General features: G+C 37.5%; 1 protein-coding gene across 12 annotated transcripts in view; it reads left to right on the top strand.

Moving 5' to 3' along the window:
• Positions 1 to 22,839, top strand: part of MSRA (methionine sulfoxide reductase A) — a 426,469-nt gene that overhangs the window by 59,740 nt on the left and 343,890 nt on the right. The window contains exon 1 of one of the 12 annotated variants that reach the window (XM_072719624.1): positions 908 to 1,026. The exons of the other annotated variants lie outside the window; for them this stretch is intronic. Within the exon in view, the coding sequence (XP_072575725.1) occupies positions 987 to 1,026 (40 nt within the window). The 5' untranslated portion in view covers positions 908 to 986. Of the gene's footprint in view, positions 1 to 907; positions 1,027 to 22,839 lie in introns of those variants that run through there. 12 annotated transcript variants of the gene reach the window in all.

The raw sequence follows: 22,839 nt of genomic DNA on the forward strand, positions 1-22,839 counted from the left end.
ACAGATTATAAAGCACAAGTGCAAGGAGCTGTGAGAACATACTTCTGAATTACTACTATGTCCCAGGCATTTTGCTAAGTACTAGGATTAGATAGAGCAAGGATGTTAAAAAGGGAAAGAAATTTAAATAGGTATAGTCTGTCATCAGAAAACTGAAAATCTTTCTGCAGAGAAATAAAAACAATTACTGCCCAATATGAGAAGTTCCATGAGAAATATTATGAGCAAAGTTTACCCAATCACAGAGGTAGGATTGACCAATTCTGTGCTATAGGGAACTTGATATTCGAGTTGGATCTTAAATGATGAGTAGAATTGTATCAAGTGTAGAAATCAGAAGGAGACCTTCCAGGAAGGGAAAAGCCTAAGTGAAGACATCGAGGCAAAATGACATGGAATATCTGAGGTCTAGTGAATAGTTCCAGGTGGCTAGAGCATAGAGGGGTGGAGTTCTAGAAGGTAAAGTGGGAAGGAGATGGTACAGTTTGCTGAAGATCTTACTGTGGAAAGTTAAGATCCTTGCTATAGAGACAAACCTTAGGTGCAGAGGATATCACAAGGAAAATGCTATGTCAAACTTGACAATTTGAATATATTAGGTTAAATGGATGAGTTTTTGAGAAAATAGAAATAACCAAAATTGCCAAAACATAAGTAGATCAAGACTAATGAAAGGCATGGAGAAAGCTGTTAAGAAATTAGGATCTAAAATGCCATTGGGATTATGTAGTTTTAAAAGCAAAGTATTTGGCTAGAATGCCTAGGTGATATAACATCTTCTAGAATACAGGAGAAGAAGTAACATGTGCTTATTCATGTTATTAGCCTGGAATAATCTGTTAAGAACAGTCAGGATGAAAGCCCAAATCTAAGATGTTAGCAGTTTTTTTTTTTTTTTAAAGATTTTATTTATTCATGAGAGACACAAAAAGAAAGGCAGAGACACAGGCAGAGGGAGGAGAAGCAGACTCCATGCAAGGAGCCTGATGCGGAACTTGATCCCAGGAATCCAGGATCACACCAAAGGTACATCTGCCAAAGGCTGACGCTCAACTGCTGAGCCCCTGAGGCGTCCCAGATGTTAGCAGTTTTAAAAGAGAACTTCTTTTCGTTTCTCAATGGAGCCAGCACTGTGCTCTGTGAACTATGTCCCTTGAATACATCCTTCAGTGACTGCGTATTCTGTGATTAATGGCGGGGGGGGGGGGGGGGGGGGGGGGGGGGGCGGAGGCTTTCGTGAGGCTTACTTCATCTGGGCATACAGCCTCTTTTTTCTAATGTTGGGCTTTTGTGGTCATCCTTTTTTCTTGGTCAAATTTGCCAGAAATTTATCTATTTTGTCATTCTTTTCCAAGACTCAGTTCTTAGGTTCATTTAGTAACCCTAATAGATTTCTTCATCTTTATTTGCATTTTGTTTGTTCTCTAATTCATTAGTTCCGACACCTAAGTCCAAGGTTTTATTGGCATTCTGAGATTACCTCCTTATTTTAAAAGAATAATTTGCTACAATCAGGTAGAGTTTACTAGAAGCACAAGGATAATTCAGTATTAGGAAAGCTAGTATTGTAATGAATCACATTAATTTGTTAGAGGGAAAACTCTGTATGGTCATCCTGAAAGTCACACAAACTGATTTAATCCAACATCCACCTTTTCTTAAAAATAAAGAAATAAAAAGCTCTTTGAAAAGGAGATATAGAAAGTGACTTTCCCCACAAAATAGAGTATGAATGAAAAAAACCATTAGCAATGTGATATAACTTGTTGGTGAAAAAAAAAAAAAGCATTCTTATTAAAGTCATGACCAGATGAAATACCTGGTATCTTCATAATTATTCAACCTTGTTTTAGAAGTTTTAGCTAATGCCATAAACAATATAAAGAAATAAATACAAACAGTGGAAAAGAAGCAAAAACATTATTTTCAGTTGTAACTACCTGGAGAATTCATGAAAAGATACTTATAGAGTGTCTATCATATGCTAAGCTCCCTATCTTGCAAAACTTACAGTGTGTTGGGGAAGACATTCAATTAAATGCAATTGGAATTGCATTAAATAAATTAATTAAATGCAATTACTTAGTAAATTATTAAATAAATAACATTACATTAAATTATTAAATAATTGCTTAATTAAATCCCAATTAAATGTAATTCTAATATAGTGTTGTAAATTCCATGATGGAGAAAACACAGAGTGCTATGGGAACTATCATATAATTGAGGCTATCCTAACTTTGGAGGATTATGTATTTATTCTATTCTTTAAACTTGCCAGGTTCATTACTGCCTTACAGTGGTGCCATTCCCTCTGCCTGGGAGCTCTTGGCCTTGACTTTTTATGGCTGGCTCCTTTGAATCGCCCAGGTCTCAGCTCAGGTGTTTCCTTTTCAGAGTGATCATTCCTGACCACCCATCTAAAGCAGCCCCACACCCCCACCTGTCATGCTTTCACATCTCTCTGTTTTATTTTATTTACAACAAGGTCACTCTCTTTAGTGGTCTCATCTATTTATTGTCTCTCTCTACTCCCATCACCTAAAACATAGGAACAGCACAAAAACATAGAAACCTTGTTGCTCTTGCTTGATGTTGTATCCTCAGAGTGGAGAACCGTGTCTTCACCTAGTTGGTACTCACTAAATATTTGTTGAGTGAATGTGCTGGAAGACAGGAGGTGGAGATGGAGACGACAGTTGGCCAAGAAGGCAGGACCTGGGCTGGGTTGGACTTGGGAGGTGATATGGATCAAATGTTTGTGTGCCCCTGAAATTCGTGTGTAGAAGCTGAATCCCCCATGTGATAGTATTAGAGGAAGAGGGCTGTAGCAGGTAATTAGGTCATGAGGGTAGAACCTTTATGGATGGGATTAGTACCTTTATAAGAAGATACACCAGAGAACTTGCTTCCTCTTTCTCTGCTCTCCACTGTGTGAGGATACAATAAAAAGATAGCTATCAGAAAGCTAAGATAGTTTCAGTTAAGAGAGAATCTGAAGTAGACTTTGCTCCAAGTACAGAGCTTAATGCAGGGCTGGATCCCATGACCCTGAGATCATGACCTGAGCTGAAATCCAGAGTCAAATACTTAACTGACTACACCACCCAGGCACCCCTTCTTTTTTTTTAACGGCTGGATAATATTCCTTTGTGAGAAAGATATATCATATTTTCTTTTTTTAAATTAAGATTTTATTTATTTATTCATGAGAGACAGAGAGAGAGAGAGAGGCAGGGACATAGGCAGAGGGAGAAGCAGGCTCCATGCAGGGAGCCTGACATGGGACTCGATCCTGGGTCTCCAGGATCACGCCCAGGGCTGAAGGCAGTGCTAAACTGCTGAGCCACCTGGGCTACCCATAGAATATTTTCTTTATCCATTCATTCATAGATGGACACTTAGGTTGTTACCATGTACTTGGTTATTGTAAATAGTATGGCAATAAACATGGTGGTGCAGATATCTCTTTGAGAGCAATTTCCTTTCCTTCAGATATATATATACCCAGAAGTGGAATTGCTCGATCGTATGGTAGTGCTATTTTTTTTTTCAAAGAACCTTCATATTGTTTTCCACAGTGGCTGCAGCAATTTACATTCCCACCAACAGTGCACAAGGGTTCCCTTTTCTCCACACTAAGCAGGGAGCCTGTTGTAGGGTTCAATCCCAGGACCGTGGGATTATGATCTGAGCTGAAGGTAGATGTTTAACTGACTGAGCCACCCAGATAAGCAATACTGCCTGTATTGCTTATCTTTTTGATGATAGCCTTTCTAACAGGTGCAAGGTGATATCTCACTGTAGTTTTTGTTTTATTTATGTAATGGTTGGTGATGTTGAGCACCTTTTTATAGACCTGTTGGCCATTTGTATATCTTCTTTGGAAAGATGTCATTGCCTATTTTTTAAATCAAGTTATTTATTTATTTGTTTGTTTATGCTGTTGTATGAGTTCTTTATATAGTTAGGATACTCACCTCTTATATGTGAATTGCAAATATTTTCTCCCTTTCCACAGGTAGGCTTTTCATTTTTTTTTAAAGATTTTATTTATTTACTCATGAGAGACATACAGAGAGAGAGAGGCAGAGACACAGGCAGAGGGAGAAGCAAGCTCCACACAGGGAGCCTGATGCAGGACTCAATCTTGGGACTCCAGGATTATGCCCTGGGCTGAAGGCAGGTGCTAAACTATGCTAAGCCACCCAGGGATCCCTGGCTTTTCATTTTGCTGATGGTTTCCTATGCTGTTCAGAAGTTTTTTCGTTTGATATAGTACCATGTATTTATTTTTGCTTCTGTTGATTGTGCTTTTGTTGTCATAGCCAGAAAATTATTGCCAAGGCCAATGTCAGAGAGCTTTTTCCTGATGTTTTCTTCTAGGGTTTTTATGGTTTCAGGTCTTAAATTTAGTCTTTAGTCCATTTCAAGTTAATTTTTGTGAGTAGTATAAGATAGGGATCCAGTTTCATTCTTCTGAGTATATTATTTAGTGTCCTATATTTTTGAGTTTTCTGGCTTTCCTCCTGTTACTGATTTTTGGTTTCATACACCATTATGGTCAGAAAAGATAGTAGATATAATTTTTGTCTTTTTGAGAATGTTAAGACTTGTTTTGGGGCCTAACATATGTTCTATCCTAGAAAATGTTCTATGTATGCTTGAGAAGATTGTGTATTCTGCTATTGTTGGGTAGAATGTTCTGTATATGTCTGTTAAATATACTTGGTGTAGTGTTCAAATCTTCCTTTTCCTTATTGATTCTCTGCCCATTGTCAAGAATGGAGTATCAAAACCTCCAACTATTATTGTATTGCTATTTATTTCTCCTTTTAATTCTGTTAGTATTTGCTTTATATAATTAGGTGCTCTGATGTTGTGTGCATAAATGTTTACAATTGTTTTATTTTCTTGATGAATTTCTTTATCATTATATAATGACCTTCCTTATCTCTTTTGACCATTTTTAGCTTAAAGTCTTTTTGCCTATATAAGTATAGCTATCACTGTTTTCTTTTGGTTATCATTTGTTTGAAATATCCCACACTTCATCACAGTGATCTCAGTCCATATATCCTTAAAGTGAGTCTCTTGTAGGAAGCATATCATTGGGTATTTTTTTTAACCTATTCAGCCATTATTTGTCTTTTTTTTTTAAAAGATTTTATTTATTTATTCATGAGACAGAGAGAGAGAGAGAGAGAGAGAGAGGCAGAGACGCAGGCAGAGGGAAAAGCAGGCTTCATGCAGGGAGTCCAGTGTGGGACTCGGTCCCAGGGTCCCCAGATCAGGCCCTGGACTGAAGGCGGCACTGAACTGCTGAACCTCTGAGCCACCCAGGATGCCCCATTATTTGTCTTTTGATTGGAGAATTTGTCCATTTGTATTTAAAGTAAATATTTATAGGTGAAGAATTACTATTGCTATTTCACTGTTTTCTGTTTTATAGATCCTTTGTTCCTTATTTCCTCTCTTGCTGTGTTCCTTTCTGTTTTGATGACTTTTTGTGGCTGTATGCTTTGACTCCTTTGTCATTCTTTTGCATAGCTACAACAGGTTTTTCCTTTGTGAATATCATGAGGCTTATGGAAATATCCTGTTTTAATCTGATAACAAGTTAACTTCAATGGTACAGAAACATTATACTTTCGTTACTCCCCTCCCCACATTTTAGGTTATTGATGTTGCAATTTACATCTCTTTCATATTGTGTATCCAATAAAAATTATTGTAGTTGTTATTTTTTAAAAATTTTTATTTATTTATGATAGGCACACAGTGAGAGAGAGAGAGAGAGGCAGAGACATAGGCAGAGGGAGAAGCAGGCTCCATGCACCAGGAGCCTGACATGGGATTCGATCCCGAGTCTCCAGGATCGCGCCCTGGGCCAAAGGCAGACGCTAAACCACTGCGCCACCCAGGGATCCCTGTGGTTATTTTTAATATATTTGATTTTTCACTTTTAAACTAGAGCTGTAAGTGAATTATGTACCAGCATTACAATATTAGGGAATCTGACTTTGACTATGTATTTACCTTTACCAGTAAATTGTACACATTTTTATGTTTTTACAATGTTAATTAGCATATTATTTCCATATGCGGAATGCTGTATAGCATTTCCTGAAAGGCAGGTCTGATAGTGATGAACTACCTTAGCTTTTGTTGGTGGGAAAGCATCCCTCCTTCATTTCTAAAGGACAGCTTTGCTGGGTATAGTATTTTTGGTTGGTAGTTTTTTTTCTTTCAATTTTTTTGAATATATCATTCCATTCTCTTCTGGCCTGCAAAGTTTTTATTAAGGAATCTGCTTACAGTCTTCTTGGGGCTCCTTTGAATATGATGAGTGACTTTTGTCTTGCTGCTTTTAACATTTTCTCTGAGTTTTTGACTTTTGATAATTTAATTATAATGTGTCTAGTTGTAGTCCCTTTTGGTTCAATAAATTTGGGGCTCATGATTCCAGATGTTTATTTCTCTCCCTGACTTTGGGAAATTTTCAGCCATTATTGCTTTAAATAGTCTTTTTTCCCCTTTTTCTTTCTTTTTGCCTTCTGGATTCCCATAATGTGTATATTGTTTTTTGGTGGTATCTCTAAGTCCTATAGGCTTTCTTCACTCTTTTTCTTTCTTTTTTTTTTTTTTTAATTTTTTTTTTATTTATTTATGACAGTCACACAGAGAGAGAGAGAAAGAGGCAGAGACACAGGCAGAGGGAGAAGCAGGCTCCATGCACCGGGAGCCCAACGTGGGACTCAATCCCGGGACTCCAGGATCGCGCCCTGGGCCAAAGGCAGGCGCTAAACCGCTGCGCCACCCAGGGTTCCCTCTTCACTCTTTTTCATTCCTTTTTCTTCTTGTTCCTCTGTATGGGTAATTTCAAATGACTGATCTTCCAGTTCATTAATTATTCTACCTGGCTAATCTGATGTTGAAGCTCTCTATTGAATTCTTTAGTTCAGTCACTATATTCTTCAGCTCTAGGATTTCTGTTTTTTAAAATTTTTTTTTTATGGTTCCTACTTCTTTGTTGAACTTCTAATTTTGTTAGTGTGTTGTTTTCCTAACTTCATTTAGTTGTCTGTGTGTTCCTGTAGTTCACTGAACTTCTTTAAGAGGACTATTCTGTTTGTTTACTTAACGTTTTAAATTTTAATTCTAGTATATTTAACATACAGTGTTATATTAGTTTCAGGTGTACAATACAGTGATTCAGCAATCCTATACATTACTCAGTGCTCATCATGTTAAGTGTAGTTAAGTGTATTCTTAATCCCCCTTCACCTATTTCACCAATCCCTCACCTCCCCTCTGATAACTATCAGTTTGTTCTCTATATTTAAGAGTCTGTTTTTTGATTTGCCTCTCTTTCTTTTTAAAGAGAACTATTCTCAAATCTGTGGTAGACAGTTCATATATCTCCATTTCTTTAGGGTCAGTTATTGGAGCTTTATTAGTTTCCTTTGGTGGTATCATGTTTATCTGATTCTTTGTGATCCTTGATTTCTTCTATTTGATTCTGAATGTTTGAATACGTAATCTCCACTTTCAGACTTCATAGTTTTGCTTCCTCAGGGAAAAACCTTCACCAATCAGCTCAGCTTGGGGTATCAGACAGGTCAGCTGGTAATGTTCATGGCAGGTGGAGATGGCTAATGGGGTCTCTGCCTATGTTCTGAGGCTTGGAGGGTGACATTGGCTGGGCTGTGTGGTTGAGTGGGCCTCTTGGCTGGCCTCTGCACTCAGAAAGGACTATTGGGTGGAAATATTGTTCTGGCAGAGCTGCTGGCTGTGGTCAGTGAGACCAGTGCTAGACTCTGCAGTCACTTCTGGTTAAGAGAAGTCACAGACTTTGTTCCCTTGTAGGGTAGGCCAGATAGGTTGTGGGTCATGCTGTGCTGTTGGGGAAGGTCATTGGGTGAGCTCTTTGATTGGAGGGGCCTTCAGCTAGATCCTGAAGTTGGGTAGGTCTAGAGACTGGGCTCTACAGTCAAGCAATGAAACTGTCTCCTTTGTTGAGTTAGGCTGCAGGCTCTGCTCTGAGATTGTGCAGGGTCTTTGTCTGGACTCTCTGTCTAGGTGAGACCATAGGCTATGTTAAGCAGCACAGTGCCAGCCTGCAGGAGGAGTGATATGGTCAGCAATGTAGTCCTTCCTCTTATCCTTCTAATGTGCTCTTTTTTGGTCTCTGTGGCTCCTTAGGGTGCTTCAGCCTTACCCCAGGGTTCTGGGATTTTCACAGTGGTACCTTGTTTATGGATAGTTGCTAGTAGGTCTTGTGAGAGGCATTGAAGTTGGGAATGACTTATGTTGCTGTCATGATGACATCACCCTGGGTTTTTGTTTGTTTGTTTGCTTGCTTGTTTATGTAGGATGGATTTGAGCAAGTACTGGGGGGAGGTTAACATTGAAGTTACAGAAGAGGAGAGGGAGGGTTATTCTTTGGAGGACTGGGATATAGAGCACAGGGGTTAGCCTGAAAGAGGAGAAGAAACAGCTCATCCCTGTAATGGGAAGGTAGGAGGAGGGGATTGGCGCAGAAAGTGAGGTTTATAGGTTGGGTAATTACAAGTGGGGAAGTTTTCTTTGAGATGATGTTATCTTCTGAGAATGAATGGGAGGTGGCAGGGTTGGAGGTTTGAGTAAAGTAGATAATAAAATGTGCATAGGCCATTAAGAAGAGAATGAAAGACAACTGACTAGAAAAACATGGAAGGTAGAGGACCCATGAATTTATAGGGGCAATGGTCTATAAGTATAGGTGATTTTCTCTAGAAGCTTGTAATGGTTAGCTCTTGTATTTGCGTGTTTTTAAAAAATTATTTAAAAAATTATTTTATTGAAATATAATTCACAGTCTGTAAAATTCTCCATTTTATAGTGTACAATTCAGTGGCTTTTAGTATATTCACAAAGTGGTGCAGCGGTCATTACTGTCTAATTACAGATCATTTTCATTATCCTAGAAAGAAACTCCGTACCCATTAGCAAACAGTATTCATTCTTCTCTCCTCTCATCTCTTGGCAACCACTAATCTACTTTTTGTCTTTCAATTTGTCTATTCTGGACCTTTATTTTATTTTATTTTATTTTATTTTATTTTATTTTATTTTATTTATTATTTTATTTTATCATTATTTTATTTTATTATTTTATTTTATTTTTTATATTTTATTTTATTATTTTATTTTATTTTTTATATTTTATTTTATTATTTTATTTTATTTTATTTTATTATTTTATTTTAAAGATTTTATTTATTTATTCATGAGAGAGACAGAGAGAGAGAGAGGGGCAGAGACACAGCCGGCTCCATGCAGGGAGCCTGATGCGGGACTCGATCCAGGGACTCCAGGATCACACCTTGGGTCAAAAGCAGGTGCTAAACCACTGAGCCACCAGGGATCCCTGGACCTTTCATTTAAATGGAGTCATATGATAGGCGGCCTTTGGTATCTGGCTTCTTTTGCTTAGCATAATGTTTTCAAGGTTCATTCATATCACAGCATAGATCAGTACTTCATTTCTTTTTATGGCTGAATAATATTCCATTGAATGGATATACCACATTTTGTTTACCTGTTCATGAATTGATGGACATTTGTGTTGTTTCCACTTTTTGGCTCTCATGAATAATGTTTCTGTGAAGACTAATGGACAGGTCTTTATGTGGACATACATTTTCAGTTATCTTGGGATTATACTTAGGAGTAGAATTGCTAGGCCATATAACAGCTTATGCTTAACATTTTGAGGATCTTCCAAACTGTTTTCTATTTTAGCTGCAGCATTTTACATACCCACTAATAACATACAAGGGTTCTGATTTCTCCACAACCTTGCTGACACTTGTTTTTGTCTTTTTCCTTATGGCCATCCAGGTGGGTGTGGCATTTCAAGTAAATGCCTGTTGAAGGAGAGCAACTGGATTGATCCATGTTTGGGATTTTTTCTAGGAGATTCCATGGCAAAAGAAAGTCCTTATGCTTGAGAATGATGGCAAGTAGACGGTTGAATGAAGTGATAGGCCAGGAAATGAGTTAAAGAAATTAAATAAAGGACATATGAGAAGGAACTATAAAACTTCACATAAAGGAAGCCTTAAGTTAATGAAAGAATCAATATTGTAAAGGTGTCAATTCTTGCAAATCTCATATACAAATGAAATATAAATCCAGTAAAAATCCCAATGAAAGTTTTCTTTGAAGAATTTGCTAAAACAATTATAAAGTTCAACTGAAAGAATAAATGCACAAGAACACTCTAGATAAAAAAAGAACAAAGATGAGGACTTATTAAAGCGTACTATAAAATTAGTAAACAGTGTGGTTTTATTTTTTTAAAAGATTTTATTTATTTATTCATGAGAGACACAGAGATACAGAGACACAGATGGAGGGAGAAGCAGGCTCCTTGCAGGAAGCCCGATGTGGGACTAGATCCTGGGATTGGGATCACGTCCTGAGCCAAAGGTAGATGCTCAACTGCTGAGCCATTCAGGCATCCCTGACAGTGTGGTTTTAGTAATGGAAGAAGTCCATGGATTGGTGGGAAAGAAGATCCAGATTTACATGGGAATTTATCTTGATAAAGATGACATTGTATCATCAGAGTTGAAAGGATAGGTAATGTGACATGGCAATTGGCTCATTGTATTAAGAAAGTGAAGTTATGTCCCTGTCTTACACATTCAAGCAAATAAATTAGAGATAGATTAAATACTTACGAGGAAAAATATATCTATACGATGTGAGAAGAGAAACTTTGTAGTCATGTGGGGGTTAGATTTTGTGTGTGAGGGGGGATAGGAGGATCAGAGATACAGAGAAGGCCATGGAAGGACACATAGGGAAGACAGACCATGTGAGGGTGGAGGCAGAGATTGGAGTGATGTAGCTGTAAACAGAGGGCTAGCAAGGATTACCAAGCCATCAGAAGCTAGTAAGCAGGAAAGGAAGAATCCTTCCCTAGAGCCTTCTGGGGAAGCATTGTCCTGCCAATACCTTGATTTTGGACTTTTGGCCTCCAGAACTGCAAGAGAATAAATTTCTGTCTTTAAGCCACCAAATTTGTGGGAATTTGTTATTTCAGTCCTAGGAAATGAATGCAGTAACTAATCAGACTTGATTTGATAGAAGGAGTAGTCAGAAACATTACTGAGTTTTCTAAGAGATTGATACTGTAACCTGTATTTGATTATTCAGTTCTTGGGAAGGCAAGAAGTTCAATTTCATGGTTAGGGAAGCCTCATAGATCTGCATGATGAATTTGAGGAATCTGGACTGGTCCCACGGGGACAGCAATTTTGTCTTGTCACTGCTGTTTCCCCAGCATTTAGAACAGTTAGAACAGAACATAGCCTATACCCAGGACCTCTTTAATGATTGAATTAATAAATAGAAAATATACAAAAATACAAACTGTATCAATTTTTTGTGTGGATTTTTAAAAAAGATTTTATTCATTTATTCACGAGAGACATAGAGAGAGAGGGAGAGGCAGAGGCAGGGCAGAGGGAGAAGCAGGCTCTGTGCAGAGAACCTGATGTGGTACTTGATCCTGGATCTCTAGGATCATGCCCTGAGCTGAAGGCAGTGCCAAACCACTGAGCCACCTGGGCTGCTTGTATCAATTTTTAAAACAATAAAGATAAATAAACCAATTTTTATTTATTTTATTTTTTTTAAAGGTTATATTTATTCATTCATGAGAGAGAGAGAGAGAAAGGCAGAGACACAGGCAGAGGGACAAGCAAGCTCCATGCAGGGAGCTTGATGTGGCACTCGATCTGAGGACTCCAGGATCACGACCTGGGCTGAAGGCAGTGCTAAACTGCTGAGCCACCCAGGCGTCCCTAACCCAATTTTTAAATTTTATTTTATTTTATTTTGTTTTATTTATTTATTTATTTATTTATTTATTTTTATTATTTATTATTTATTTATTTATTTATTTATTTATTTATTTATTTATTTCCTAACCCAATTTTTAAATTGGTTTTGGAAAAAAAAAATCAGCATGTGGTGGGGACAGTAGAGCCAGAATAGCTACAAGAAAGAGAGGAAACAGTCCCTAGAAGGAACACCAAAGAGTCTGGAAAGTCCATAGCTTTCCTTTGAGCTGGGCCTGACAGTGCGGTAGGCCCTCTCCCCCACTCCCCCCTCCAACATGCTGGCTAGCTTCAATGTACATAGAAAGGGAAGCGTGAGATATTCTGTCTTGAGTAAGTGTGAACTCATGGCCCTTCTCTTTGGGAATGGAGAAAGATACTGGATTTCTATAAATGTAAGTTTCTATATTCTGGGTATTAGAATGAATCTTATTTGGTGGGACCATGTCTTTTGTTAATCTAATAAAATGTCTTGTATAGATAGTAATTTGATGATGTGAACACAATCAATACATGTGCTTGCCCTGTTGTAGGCTTTTTGTTGATAGCTGTGAATGTTACTTGCTAGTATTAAACTATTTTAATTTTTGATAACTTGGACTCCTTTTACTCTGATGAACCAGTTAGAAGTGTTGTCAGAGAAAACCTAAATTTACTCTCATTTTTAGTCATGAGTGAATCTCTGATTACCATGATAAAGAAAAATCTGGGGTCCCTACATTCTTGCTTGAATTCTCATGCATGTAACATTCCATCTTGATCAGAAGATGCCAAAGATTGAACATAAATGAAAACATGCAAAGCACTTTATCACTCTGAGAAGATATTTAATTTTCATCAGTCAGGAAAGATACAGACACCAAATCAAAGGTGTTTACAGGATTTTAGTGAGTTTCTGGTTATTTTATTTTCACTGGCTTTTAACTGTCCCCCTGGGCACATATTGGTTGGCAGATCTTGGATATTAGTTTTAGCTTTTGTTATCCCGCACTCTTGCTTTGGAGTAATGTTTTTACTTCATTGCATATATAACGTTGGCAGGTATAATTAGTCACTGATGTACATTCTTGATTATAGGAAAGACTTTATAACAATGGCTCTTTTATTCCTCTATTAAGCAAACAGCAACTGAATATTAGTTATGTGCAGTGAACTATGGGAAATGCTGAGGGGAAACAAAAATATGTAAATCATGGTTCCAACTATGTATAAGGCCTTTAGATAACATAAATAATCATAGAACACATATCTTTATCTCAAGTGGTTTATAACCTTACTGAGGAAATACTATAGTCTTAATCATCTCTTCTCTTTTCAAAGACTTTCAATGGCTCTCCATTTTCCCTACAGTAGAGTCTGGACTCTTCAGCTGAATACTCAAATTTCTTTACAATCTAATTCCAAACCACCTTGATATCCTTATCTCCTACAGATCCTCCCCATATGCTGTGCTTTTCCCAAATTCTATTTTCTTCCCTACCTTTGTGCCTTTGTGCTTTCTGGTTGTTTATGTGGGTTTTTTTTTTTTTCTTAGACTGGCCTCCCTTATTTTCACTAGTTGGTAAACTTCTACACATTCTTTAAAACCAGCTCCTCTGTTACCCCTTTTGTGAAACTCTTATTCAATCCCTTCCTTTCCCCAGTGGCAGAGTTGGTCTCTGGGCTAGTGCTAAAAGAGCAGGGATGTAGAATCACTTTGGGGAGAAGTCACTGGTGCCTAGAATATTGGAAAGCAACAATCCTTGGCTTTTCTGGCTTAGCCTAGGCTGGTTTGGCCCCCTCCAAAAGAATCTCAGTATTCATGAAGGCCGGTTATAGAGACCTTTAAGGAGAATCCCCCTATTTCTGAAACCTCTGGCATCTCCTGTGAATGTGAAGGGCCTGTAGTATGACTTTTGGTTCTTATACATCTGTGTGGGCTGTTGTTCTACTTCCTTATATTTCATAGTTTATGTCTAGACAAGTACTCCCTGAGAGCATGATAGTAAATAACAAGTATTAAGTGGAGATACATTATCCTGGATATCATTTCTAGTATGTTTGGTATTTAATATTGCTATATAATTTGTCTATAAAATGCATGTCTTTATAATAAAATATGAATGGGTATCTGTTGAAGGAAACGGATTTTTGATGAACAAGATGATTACAGGATACTATAGGAATTTAATTTTTTATTGGGTCACCTTCTTTAGTATCTAGGGGAGGTAATGAAGGCCATTTGGTTAAGATACTTTCTGTTACAACCTCAGAAAACAGTGATTAAGTTCTACACTTTGGAGTTGTTTGCATTGGTTGAAGTGTGGAGTTACTCTAGAATGAAAAAGCAGCTGTGGCAAAGTATTTATCTATTTGATTCTCTGATAAGCACTTTGGTACTGAGGTAATTTATACACAACCTTGCTCTTTTGGAGAGAAAAACATTCAAAGAAATGTGTGACCAAAGTATTGAGTGCTAAGAGAGGCTTGTGTTTGATTCTTGGGGAGTACCAGCTGGTTGGTGAAGAACAGTCTTAGAGTAGGAGAAGAGATGGGGTTGAGTCAAAGACTTTTTAGAATTTGGGCCTGGACTAGAATACTGAGAGCAGTAGAGTTGTTGGGATTTTCTCTCTGTGTAGTGGATAAAGAGACTGTCTTAGGATCTTGGCAGAAGTACTGAAGAGGAATAATTGGAGAAAGTTAATGAAAACACTGGTTACAAAGGTGATCAGGGCTAAAAGAAAGCAATGAGATATAGTAGAGCATCCAGGAGCTAGCAACAGCTCTACCAGTACTAGATCCAAAGGGGCAAGAGGAGAGAGGAATTATAGAATGGAACTGTGCTGTAGGAGAGGATCACCCCACAGGAATTGTGCCCTTCAGTAGAGGAACACAACCATTGCCAAATTCTGGTCTGGAAGGGAGAGATAGCTAGAGGAATACACTTGTAGGCAGTCTGTTGTTCAGTCACCTGCCAGTATGTCCCGTTAGCCAAACCCAACCAGAAGCCAGAGGTCAAGGGAGCCCATTAATGCATAGTCCATACAGACACCAATAGGACAGGGAAGAATGGAGAGTAGTTCTGAAAGAGGAAGTAGAAAATCGAGCAGAGGAACTTTTAGGCATAAGTGAACATTGTATTTCAAGACATCAAGGGCTCTGCTGAGTTTGGAAACAATGAATTTGTAATTGTACCAGATAGGAAGAAGATAGACTTTTTAGTGTGTGAGCATGAAGAGCTTTCTCTGCTAATCAGAAGACTTGTAACCTGCCAATTGGTATATGATCTGGTTAGCACTCTGGAATATGTACAAAGGGATAGTGACACCAAGTGTTAAGGACTTACCTCTATATGTGGTTCAGTCACACAAAAAGTGCATCTACAACTTTTGGGGTGTTTATATACTTCAGCCAATATTACCTCAGTTGAATTAATTTCAATTAAATTCAGAACATTTTCTGAAAATCCATAATTTCCTTGGAACTGTGCTAGATAAGCTCAGGGTACCAAAACAAGAAGGCACAGAGAGTTAGAATATAGTGGAAAAGATGGTTATGTAAAAATACTTGTGTAATTAAAGGATAAAACAGGACAGTAGGCAAGCTCTCTTGACTGATTTTTACATAAAAGACTCACTGTATTAGTTAAGCCTTATTCTCTCCTTAACCATTGTGGCTGTTATGTTGCTAGACTGAATGTTTTCAGCTAGTAGGCCATGTGTTTGTGTATCTGTGCACTTCTGTAACTTGTATGCTTTATTGAGAGCCTGTTGTGTTTGTTCGCAAATGTTTTTGCGTCAGTTGGGCTTGTTACTAAGTTTACACAATTTAATTATATATAATAGGCAAACCAATGAAATAGAAGTGCAAAAAAAGATGTTGTTTGCATTAAAATCAAGTCAAACATTTTGGAAAAACTTAATAAAAATTTGTCACTTAAAAAATCCCATTGAAATAGGTACAGGTAAGACAGTCCTTTATCCTTTAAGCCTGGCAGTAAGGATGATCTTGACACATAATTTTGTTGGTAGTGGACAAGATTAAGACAGTACCTTCTTGATGGTTTCTAGATACTTCTATGAGGTATGAGTAGACAGGGAAATGAGGAGGTGGGGGCTTGAGGAGGGTGAAGAAGTTTTGAAATAGATAATATGGAGAGTGGGAGAGGGAGCTCATTGGAGGCTTATAGAAGGACTTCTGCGTGAGAGACTGATGGTCTGCCTGAGGCTGGAGACCATGACTTTGTCATGGCACAACTTAAATCACCTTGTGACATCCTCTAGCAGTGCTCAGTAGGCTATAGAACTAGTGTGGTAGTGATCTAGGTGTGGGCTTTTGTGAGGCAGTTGTGGCAGAAATTTAAAGGAGAGTTGGAGGTTGGGACAAAGTGATTTAAGTCTTCTGTTTGGAATCAGCACCTTCTAACAATTTGTCAAAAAAAAAAAATAAGCAAAGGGAAAGCAGACAGACACTGGCTATATGTTCTATAGGCCTTTTAGAAAACAGAGTTGTTCCTTTGGAAGCACCCATGTAAATCTATAAGGTGATATTGTAGATACCAAGGAATGCCCATGAATATCACTATGGCATTGTTGTAAACAAGTTAAGGACAAGGTTATTGTCAGGAGTGTTAATAGACAGAACACGTGTGCAAGAGCAAGAGAGAGCATTTTAAGCACTCTAAGAGTCAAGATAGCTTCCTAAAGTTCATGAAAAAAAAATCAGAAAAATAGGGAAGCCAAAGGGAAAAAGGTACCTGGGTTCAACTAAAGCACTTGCCCCCTCCTGCCAGAGAAGCAAGAGTATGTAAGAACCAGTGGAAAAGAACTTGAGCTGCTGGAAATTATTCCTTATGAATACATGGCATAATAGGTCTATAAAAAAAAAAAAGACTTCCAGATTGTTAAAGAAAACAAAGTGATTTAAATGATGAATTGTGATGTTTAGTCTTATTAGAAATGTTAGTGGATCCAAGGAACATAGTAGAGTTAGAGTCAAGGATTTGGATAGAGAGTAAGCATGATGAGAGAGAGGGAACATTTTACGAGGCTTGCTAGCATTTGAGATTGCAGGGATGGAGGGATTTCTGGCTTGGGTGTGGCTGCAGATGTGTATGGCTGGCATAAGTGGTGGTGAAAGTCAATGGAACTGAAGACATCTATGAACTAAGAGGCAAGGGGATTCCAATGCTTTTTTTGGGGACACTGAGATCACCCTCAAATAATGCCAGGATTTAGGACAGAGAAGTAGATTGGGAGACAATCGACAAAGACCTGGACAAAAGTGGGAACATTCTCAAGGAGGTCAGTAGGTATGGTGCATGAGCCAAAAACGTTTTTTTGCCAAGGAAGGGAATGATGGTTTCCCCCTTTTTACCTCTGTTTCATTTTTTTTAAAGCATTTTTTAAAATTGAAGTGTAGTTGACACACAATGTTACATTAGTTTCAGGTATATGACATAGTGATTCGATAACTCTATAGGTTATGCTGTGTTCACCACAAGCATAGCTGCTGTCACCATGCAACACTATTACAATACCATTGATTGTGTTCCCTGTGCTGTACCTTTCATCCCCATGACTTACTCAATCCATGACTGGAAACCTGTACCTCCCATTCTCCTTCACCCATTTTGCTCATTCCTCCTTCCTCTGGCAGCCACCAGTTTGTTCTCTGTTTTTGGGTCTGTTTCTGTTACTTTTGTTTGTCCATTCTTTTTTTTTTTAATTCCACATATGAATGGAATCATATGGTATTTATCCAAAGAAAATGAAAGCATGAATTCAAAAAGATATATTCACCCCTATGTTTATTGCAGCATTATTTACAATAGCCAAGAGTAGAAGCAACCTGAATGTCCATCAGTACATGAATGAATAAAGAAGATCTGGTATACATATGTGTGTATATATACATATACATGCACACATATATATATCTGGTATATATATGATTATATATAATTATATATTTATATATATATGCATATATATATATAATCACTAGATTGTATACCTGAAACTTACATAACATTGTCAACTATACTTCAATTAAAAAATGGTTTTTAAAAAAACCCCAGAAATACACACACACATACACATGTGCGTGCGCACGTACTGGAATATTACTCAGTCATAAAAAAGAATGCAATCTTGCCATTTACAGCATGGTTGGACCTAGAGGGTATTATGTTAAGTGAAATAAGTCAGAGAAAGACAAACACTCCTTTCTGATTTCTTTGTGATAAATCAGATCTCTTTATGAACAAAATTTATGCTTTTAATTGGGCAGGGTATCTGCTCCCATTTAGGGGGGCATCTGCTTGCTGTACTTGTGAATCTTAGGGAAAAATCCCAGAGTGACTTTGCCATAATTGGAACTAAGATTCATTTCTTGCTCCTATGATTCTACTTTGATATTAAATAAGTTTTCCTTTATGAGACATCAGTCAGTAAATAGAACAGAATGTATGGTTAGGTAATTAAAATTATTTTCATCATTACAATTATAATATGCCTTGCCATTTCAAATACCAAATATATGCTTATCTTTCCTAAGATTTTGCAAGAAATCTATTATTCAAGGGTACAGAGATGATTTTTTTCAGTTGAGTTAAACATTTTTATGGATTAGATATGAATTCAGTAAAAATAATTGAATTAAATTAGATGACATGAATAATTCATGACATGTAATTTCACATCAGTTTTGGCATAAAAATAAAGCTATTGGTTTATGTGCTAGGAAAATGTATTTTATTATTTAGAAAGATAGTGAACATTTATTATTTTGGAAGATAATTCACTTTATGATTAAATTGAGATACTAAATTGTAAGATTGAAAGAAAGTATAACATTACTAAGAGGACTTGGTGCAAGTCACCACTTCATCTACTTGACAAACCACTTGTAGCTGTGTCTTGGTGATTAGTGATTTTAGAAGATTTACCATGATAATCTTCCAGGTCTTTTTTTTTTTTTTTTTTTTTTGATAATCTTCCAGATCTTGAGGAGAAGTCCAGTAATTGTGCCAGAACATTCTAGAGTGTATGAAGGCTGCCAGATGTTCTCTTTGAAGAGCAGAGAGCAACTTTCTGGCTAGGTCTGTCCTCTGGGGCTGGGCTCTCAGGTCCTTGACTGCACAGATTTCCTCATTCTTCATCCTACTTCCCTATTGTGCAGGCCAGGTACCTTTCTTTTCTGGTTAAGCTTTTTTTTTTTTTTTTACTTTTTAAAGATTTTTGATTTATTTATTCATGAGAGAGAGAATGAGAGAGAGAGAGAGAGAGAGAGAGAGAGAGTCAGAGACACAGGCAGAAGGAGAAGCAGGCTCCATGCAAGGAGCCCAGCGTGGGACTTGATCCTGGATCTCTAGGATCATACCCTGGGCTGAAGGCGGTGCTAAAGTGCTGAGCCACCTGGGCTGCCCTCTGGTTAAACTTTAAATTTTTGCCAGAAGAGAGCATACATTTGGGCCATGGGGCTGACTCCTGATGTGAGTGGAGAATTGGCCTTTTCACACTTATCATTTGATCTGAATGTGGTAGTAGTTACGACAGCTTGTTCGAAAACCTACTCTGTGGAATTTGTCATTCTTCTTAATGTGGAAAATAATTAGTTCAATAACATCATTCATTCATTGAAAAATATTTACTGTATGCTCACTCTTTGTATAGCCCAGGATCCTGGGACATTTGGGTGAAAAAGGCTCAGGGAGTCTCTCACAGAGTTGGAAGAGTTGATGTGGTGAGGTGGGGGGCCAGGAACAGGGAGGCCCAGATAAAAATTTTAATAGAAAAGTGAACCTGGATAGGCAAAGATTTGGCCTAAGCCTTGAAGGGGGGCAGGTAGGAGTTAGCTAAGCAGAGAGGGGAAAGAAATGGGGACATTCTAGGAGTGGGAATAACCTAACCGGTGGTGCTAAAGTGAAATGTAATTGGTCTAGAACTGCTGGCTTTTGCTGGAGGGAAGTAGCATGGGGAGTACGGTGGGACATGAGGCTGGAGAAGATTTGGGGCCAGGTCACAAAGGCCCTTAGTTACCAGGGTAACAAGCTTGAACTTGATCTTGAAGGCAAAGTGGGAGCCATTGAGCATCCCTGAATGATGGGCTTCTATGGGCTTCAAAGTAGTCTGAACTTTACATTCTATGGGCTTCAAAGTTGTCTGAACATCTCTCAGAAAAGTTCTTCCTCCTAAACATTTTTGGTTGTTCAAGATATCAATTGATCCACAAAGGTATTATATAACAGATGATGCGGTATCTTAACCTCTGCCATCTTTTAATGAGGACAAGAAGCTCATTCACAGAAATACATACCAATAAATGTTATTACTTACACCAATGTTTCAACTTCTATTAGGCTACTAGAGTCTTTTAGCCATTTAATAGTAAGGCGGCCATATTCCTTTTCAAAAAGCCTTTGTCACAGTTTTTATGATATGAGATTAATCGGAGGCACCAAGGGTCAGGTGTTCTACAGCACTCATCCAGATTTTGTAGGAAAAGCTCTGTATTTATCCATCTTTAAAAGGAAAGAAAGGAAAACCCTGGTAATCATGTTACTTTTATACTTGAAAGATTATCTCCTGGGTAGGAATACAAGGTTCCTATAATTAATAAGTTATAATTAACAAATTAATAAATATTGCCTGATGAGTGGAGTTGTGTCTCAGGTCAAATTTGTTGAAGCCAGAGAAAGAAGTGGAGGAAGATGACAGATAAAATGAACTCCACTGTGCAATGTTTTAGTCAGTTGTTCTTTGTTAACTATATATATATAATATCATTAACCTTCTGTTTTAATTCCAATTTGAGGAAGCACCTCAAATTTTAAAAAAACAGGGGGTGCAGGGAAGAAGCTATGTCTCCTACATATACAAACTGCTGACCTCGATTGATTATTTACATCCAAACTTTATAAAATAGCATTTCAAGTCAGCACTTAAGCCAGTGTTATTAGTTTTTATTACAAAAAGTTAAAGCTACAAACTTCACATTTTTAAGTTGTACATCAGCAACAGCATTTAAGCTTTTTCCAAGTTGGTTCGAGTGCAAGCTGGTGGAAGAGATTTTTTTTTTTCTCTAGACACAAAAAAGAACAGAGTCCAAATACAATGAATACAATCCTGATGGAAACACACAGTGTGTAAGAAAGGATGGGATGGGAGGCCGAGGTTGTTGTTAAATGGAATAAATACAGGGGGAATCCCTGGGTGGCTCAGCAGTTTGGTGCCTGCCTTTGTCCCAGGGCGCAATCCTGGAATCCCGGGATCGAGTCCTGCATCGGACTCCTGGCATGGAGCCTGCTTCTCCCTCTGCCTGTGTCTCTGCCTCTCTCTCTCTCTCTCTCTCTCTCTCTCTGTGTGTCTATCATAAATAAATAAATAAATAAATAAATAAATAAATAAATAAATAAATAAATAAATCTTAAAAAAAAAGACATATTGCTTAGCATTATACTCTCTAGCTCCATTCATGTCATTACAAATGGCAAGATTTTATAATTGTTTATGGCTGAGTAATATTCCATTGTATATATACATACCAAATCTTCTTATCCATTCATCAATAGATGGATACTTGGGTTACTTCCATATCTTGGCTATTGTAAATACTCTTATAAATATAGGAGTGCATATATCCCTTTGAATTAGTGTTTTCATATTCTTTGGGTAAATGCCCAGTAGTAGAATTACTAGATCAGGAGGTATTTCTATTTTTAACTTTTTGAGGAACCTCTATACGGTTTTCCACAGTGGCTACACCAGTTTTCATTCCCACCAACACTGCACAAGTATTCTTTTTTCTCCATATTCTTGCCAATACCTGTTGTTTCTTGTGTTATTGATTTTAGGCATTTGGACAGGTGTGAGGTGATAGCTCATTATAGTTTTGATTTGCATTTCTTTGATGGTAAGTGATGATCAACATCTTTTCATGTTCCTGTTGGCCATCTTATGTCTTTGGAGAAATGTCTGTTCATGTTTTCTGCCCGTTTTTAAATTGGATTATTTGTTTTTTGGGTGTTGAGTGCTATCAATTCTTTATATATTTTGGATACTATCTTTTTTTAAAAAAATTTTAAAATTTATTTATTATAATCACAGAGAGAGAGAGAGAGAGAGAGAGGGAGGCAGAGACATAGGCAGAGGGAGAAGCAGGCTCCATGCACCGGCAGCCTGATGTGGGATTCGATCCCGGGTCTCCAGGATCGCGCCCTGGGCCAAAGGCAAGCACCAAACCACTGCGCCACCCAGGGATCCCTGGATACTATCTTTTTTATCAGATGTGTCATTTGCAGATATCTCCTCCCATTCAGTAGGTTGTCTTTTAGTTTTGTTGATTGTTTCCTTTGCTGTGCAGAAGCTTTTAATTTTGAGGGAGTCCCACTAGTCTATTTTTGCTTTTGTTTCCCTTGCCTCAGGAGACATAACTAGAAAAAAATTGCTACAGCTGATGTTGAAGAGGTTATTGGTTGTGTTCTAGGATTTTTATGACTTCAGGTCTCACATTTAGGTTTTTAATCCATTTTTAATTTATTTTTGTATATAGTTTATTAAAATGGTCCAGTTTCTTTCTTTTGCATGTTGTCTAATTTTCCCAATACCATTTGTTGAAGAGACTGTCCTTTTCCTATTGGATGTTTTTCCTGCTTTGTTGAAGGTTAATTGACTATATAAATAACTACATTGTTTTGTTAAATGATGAATGCTTACTATGAATGAAGTCAGTAGTACCCCAAAATACAAAGAAAGTAAAAATCACTGAAAAATTTCATCTGTTAAGGATAACCACGAATGATATTTTGGTGAACATAACTTTCAGACATTACTCTGAAACTCTGAGCCTTGTGTTCTTAGTCACTCTCAGTTTGTAAATTCTGGAGTGATTTCTCCCCTCTGTAAGATATCTATTGTGGTTTTCTAGACTTTTTTTTTTTTTTTTTACTTTGCAAGTTTCTTAA

Source organism: Vulpes vulpes, chromosome 9 (genome assembly GCF_048418805.1).
Source record: "Vulpes vulpes isolate BD-2025 chromosome 9, VulVul3, whole genome shotgun sequence".
Classification (NCBI taxonomy): Eukaryota; Metazoa; Chordata; class Mammalia; order Carnivora; family Canidae; genus Vulpes; species Vulpes vulpes.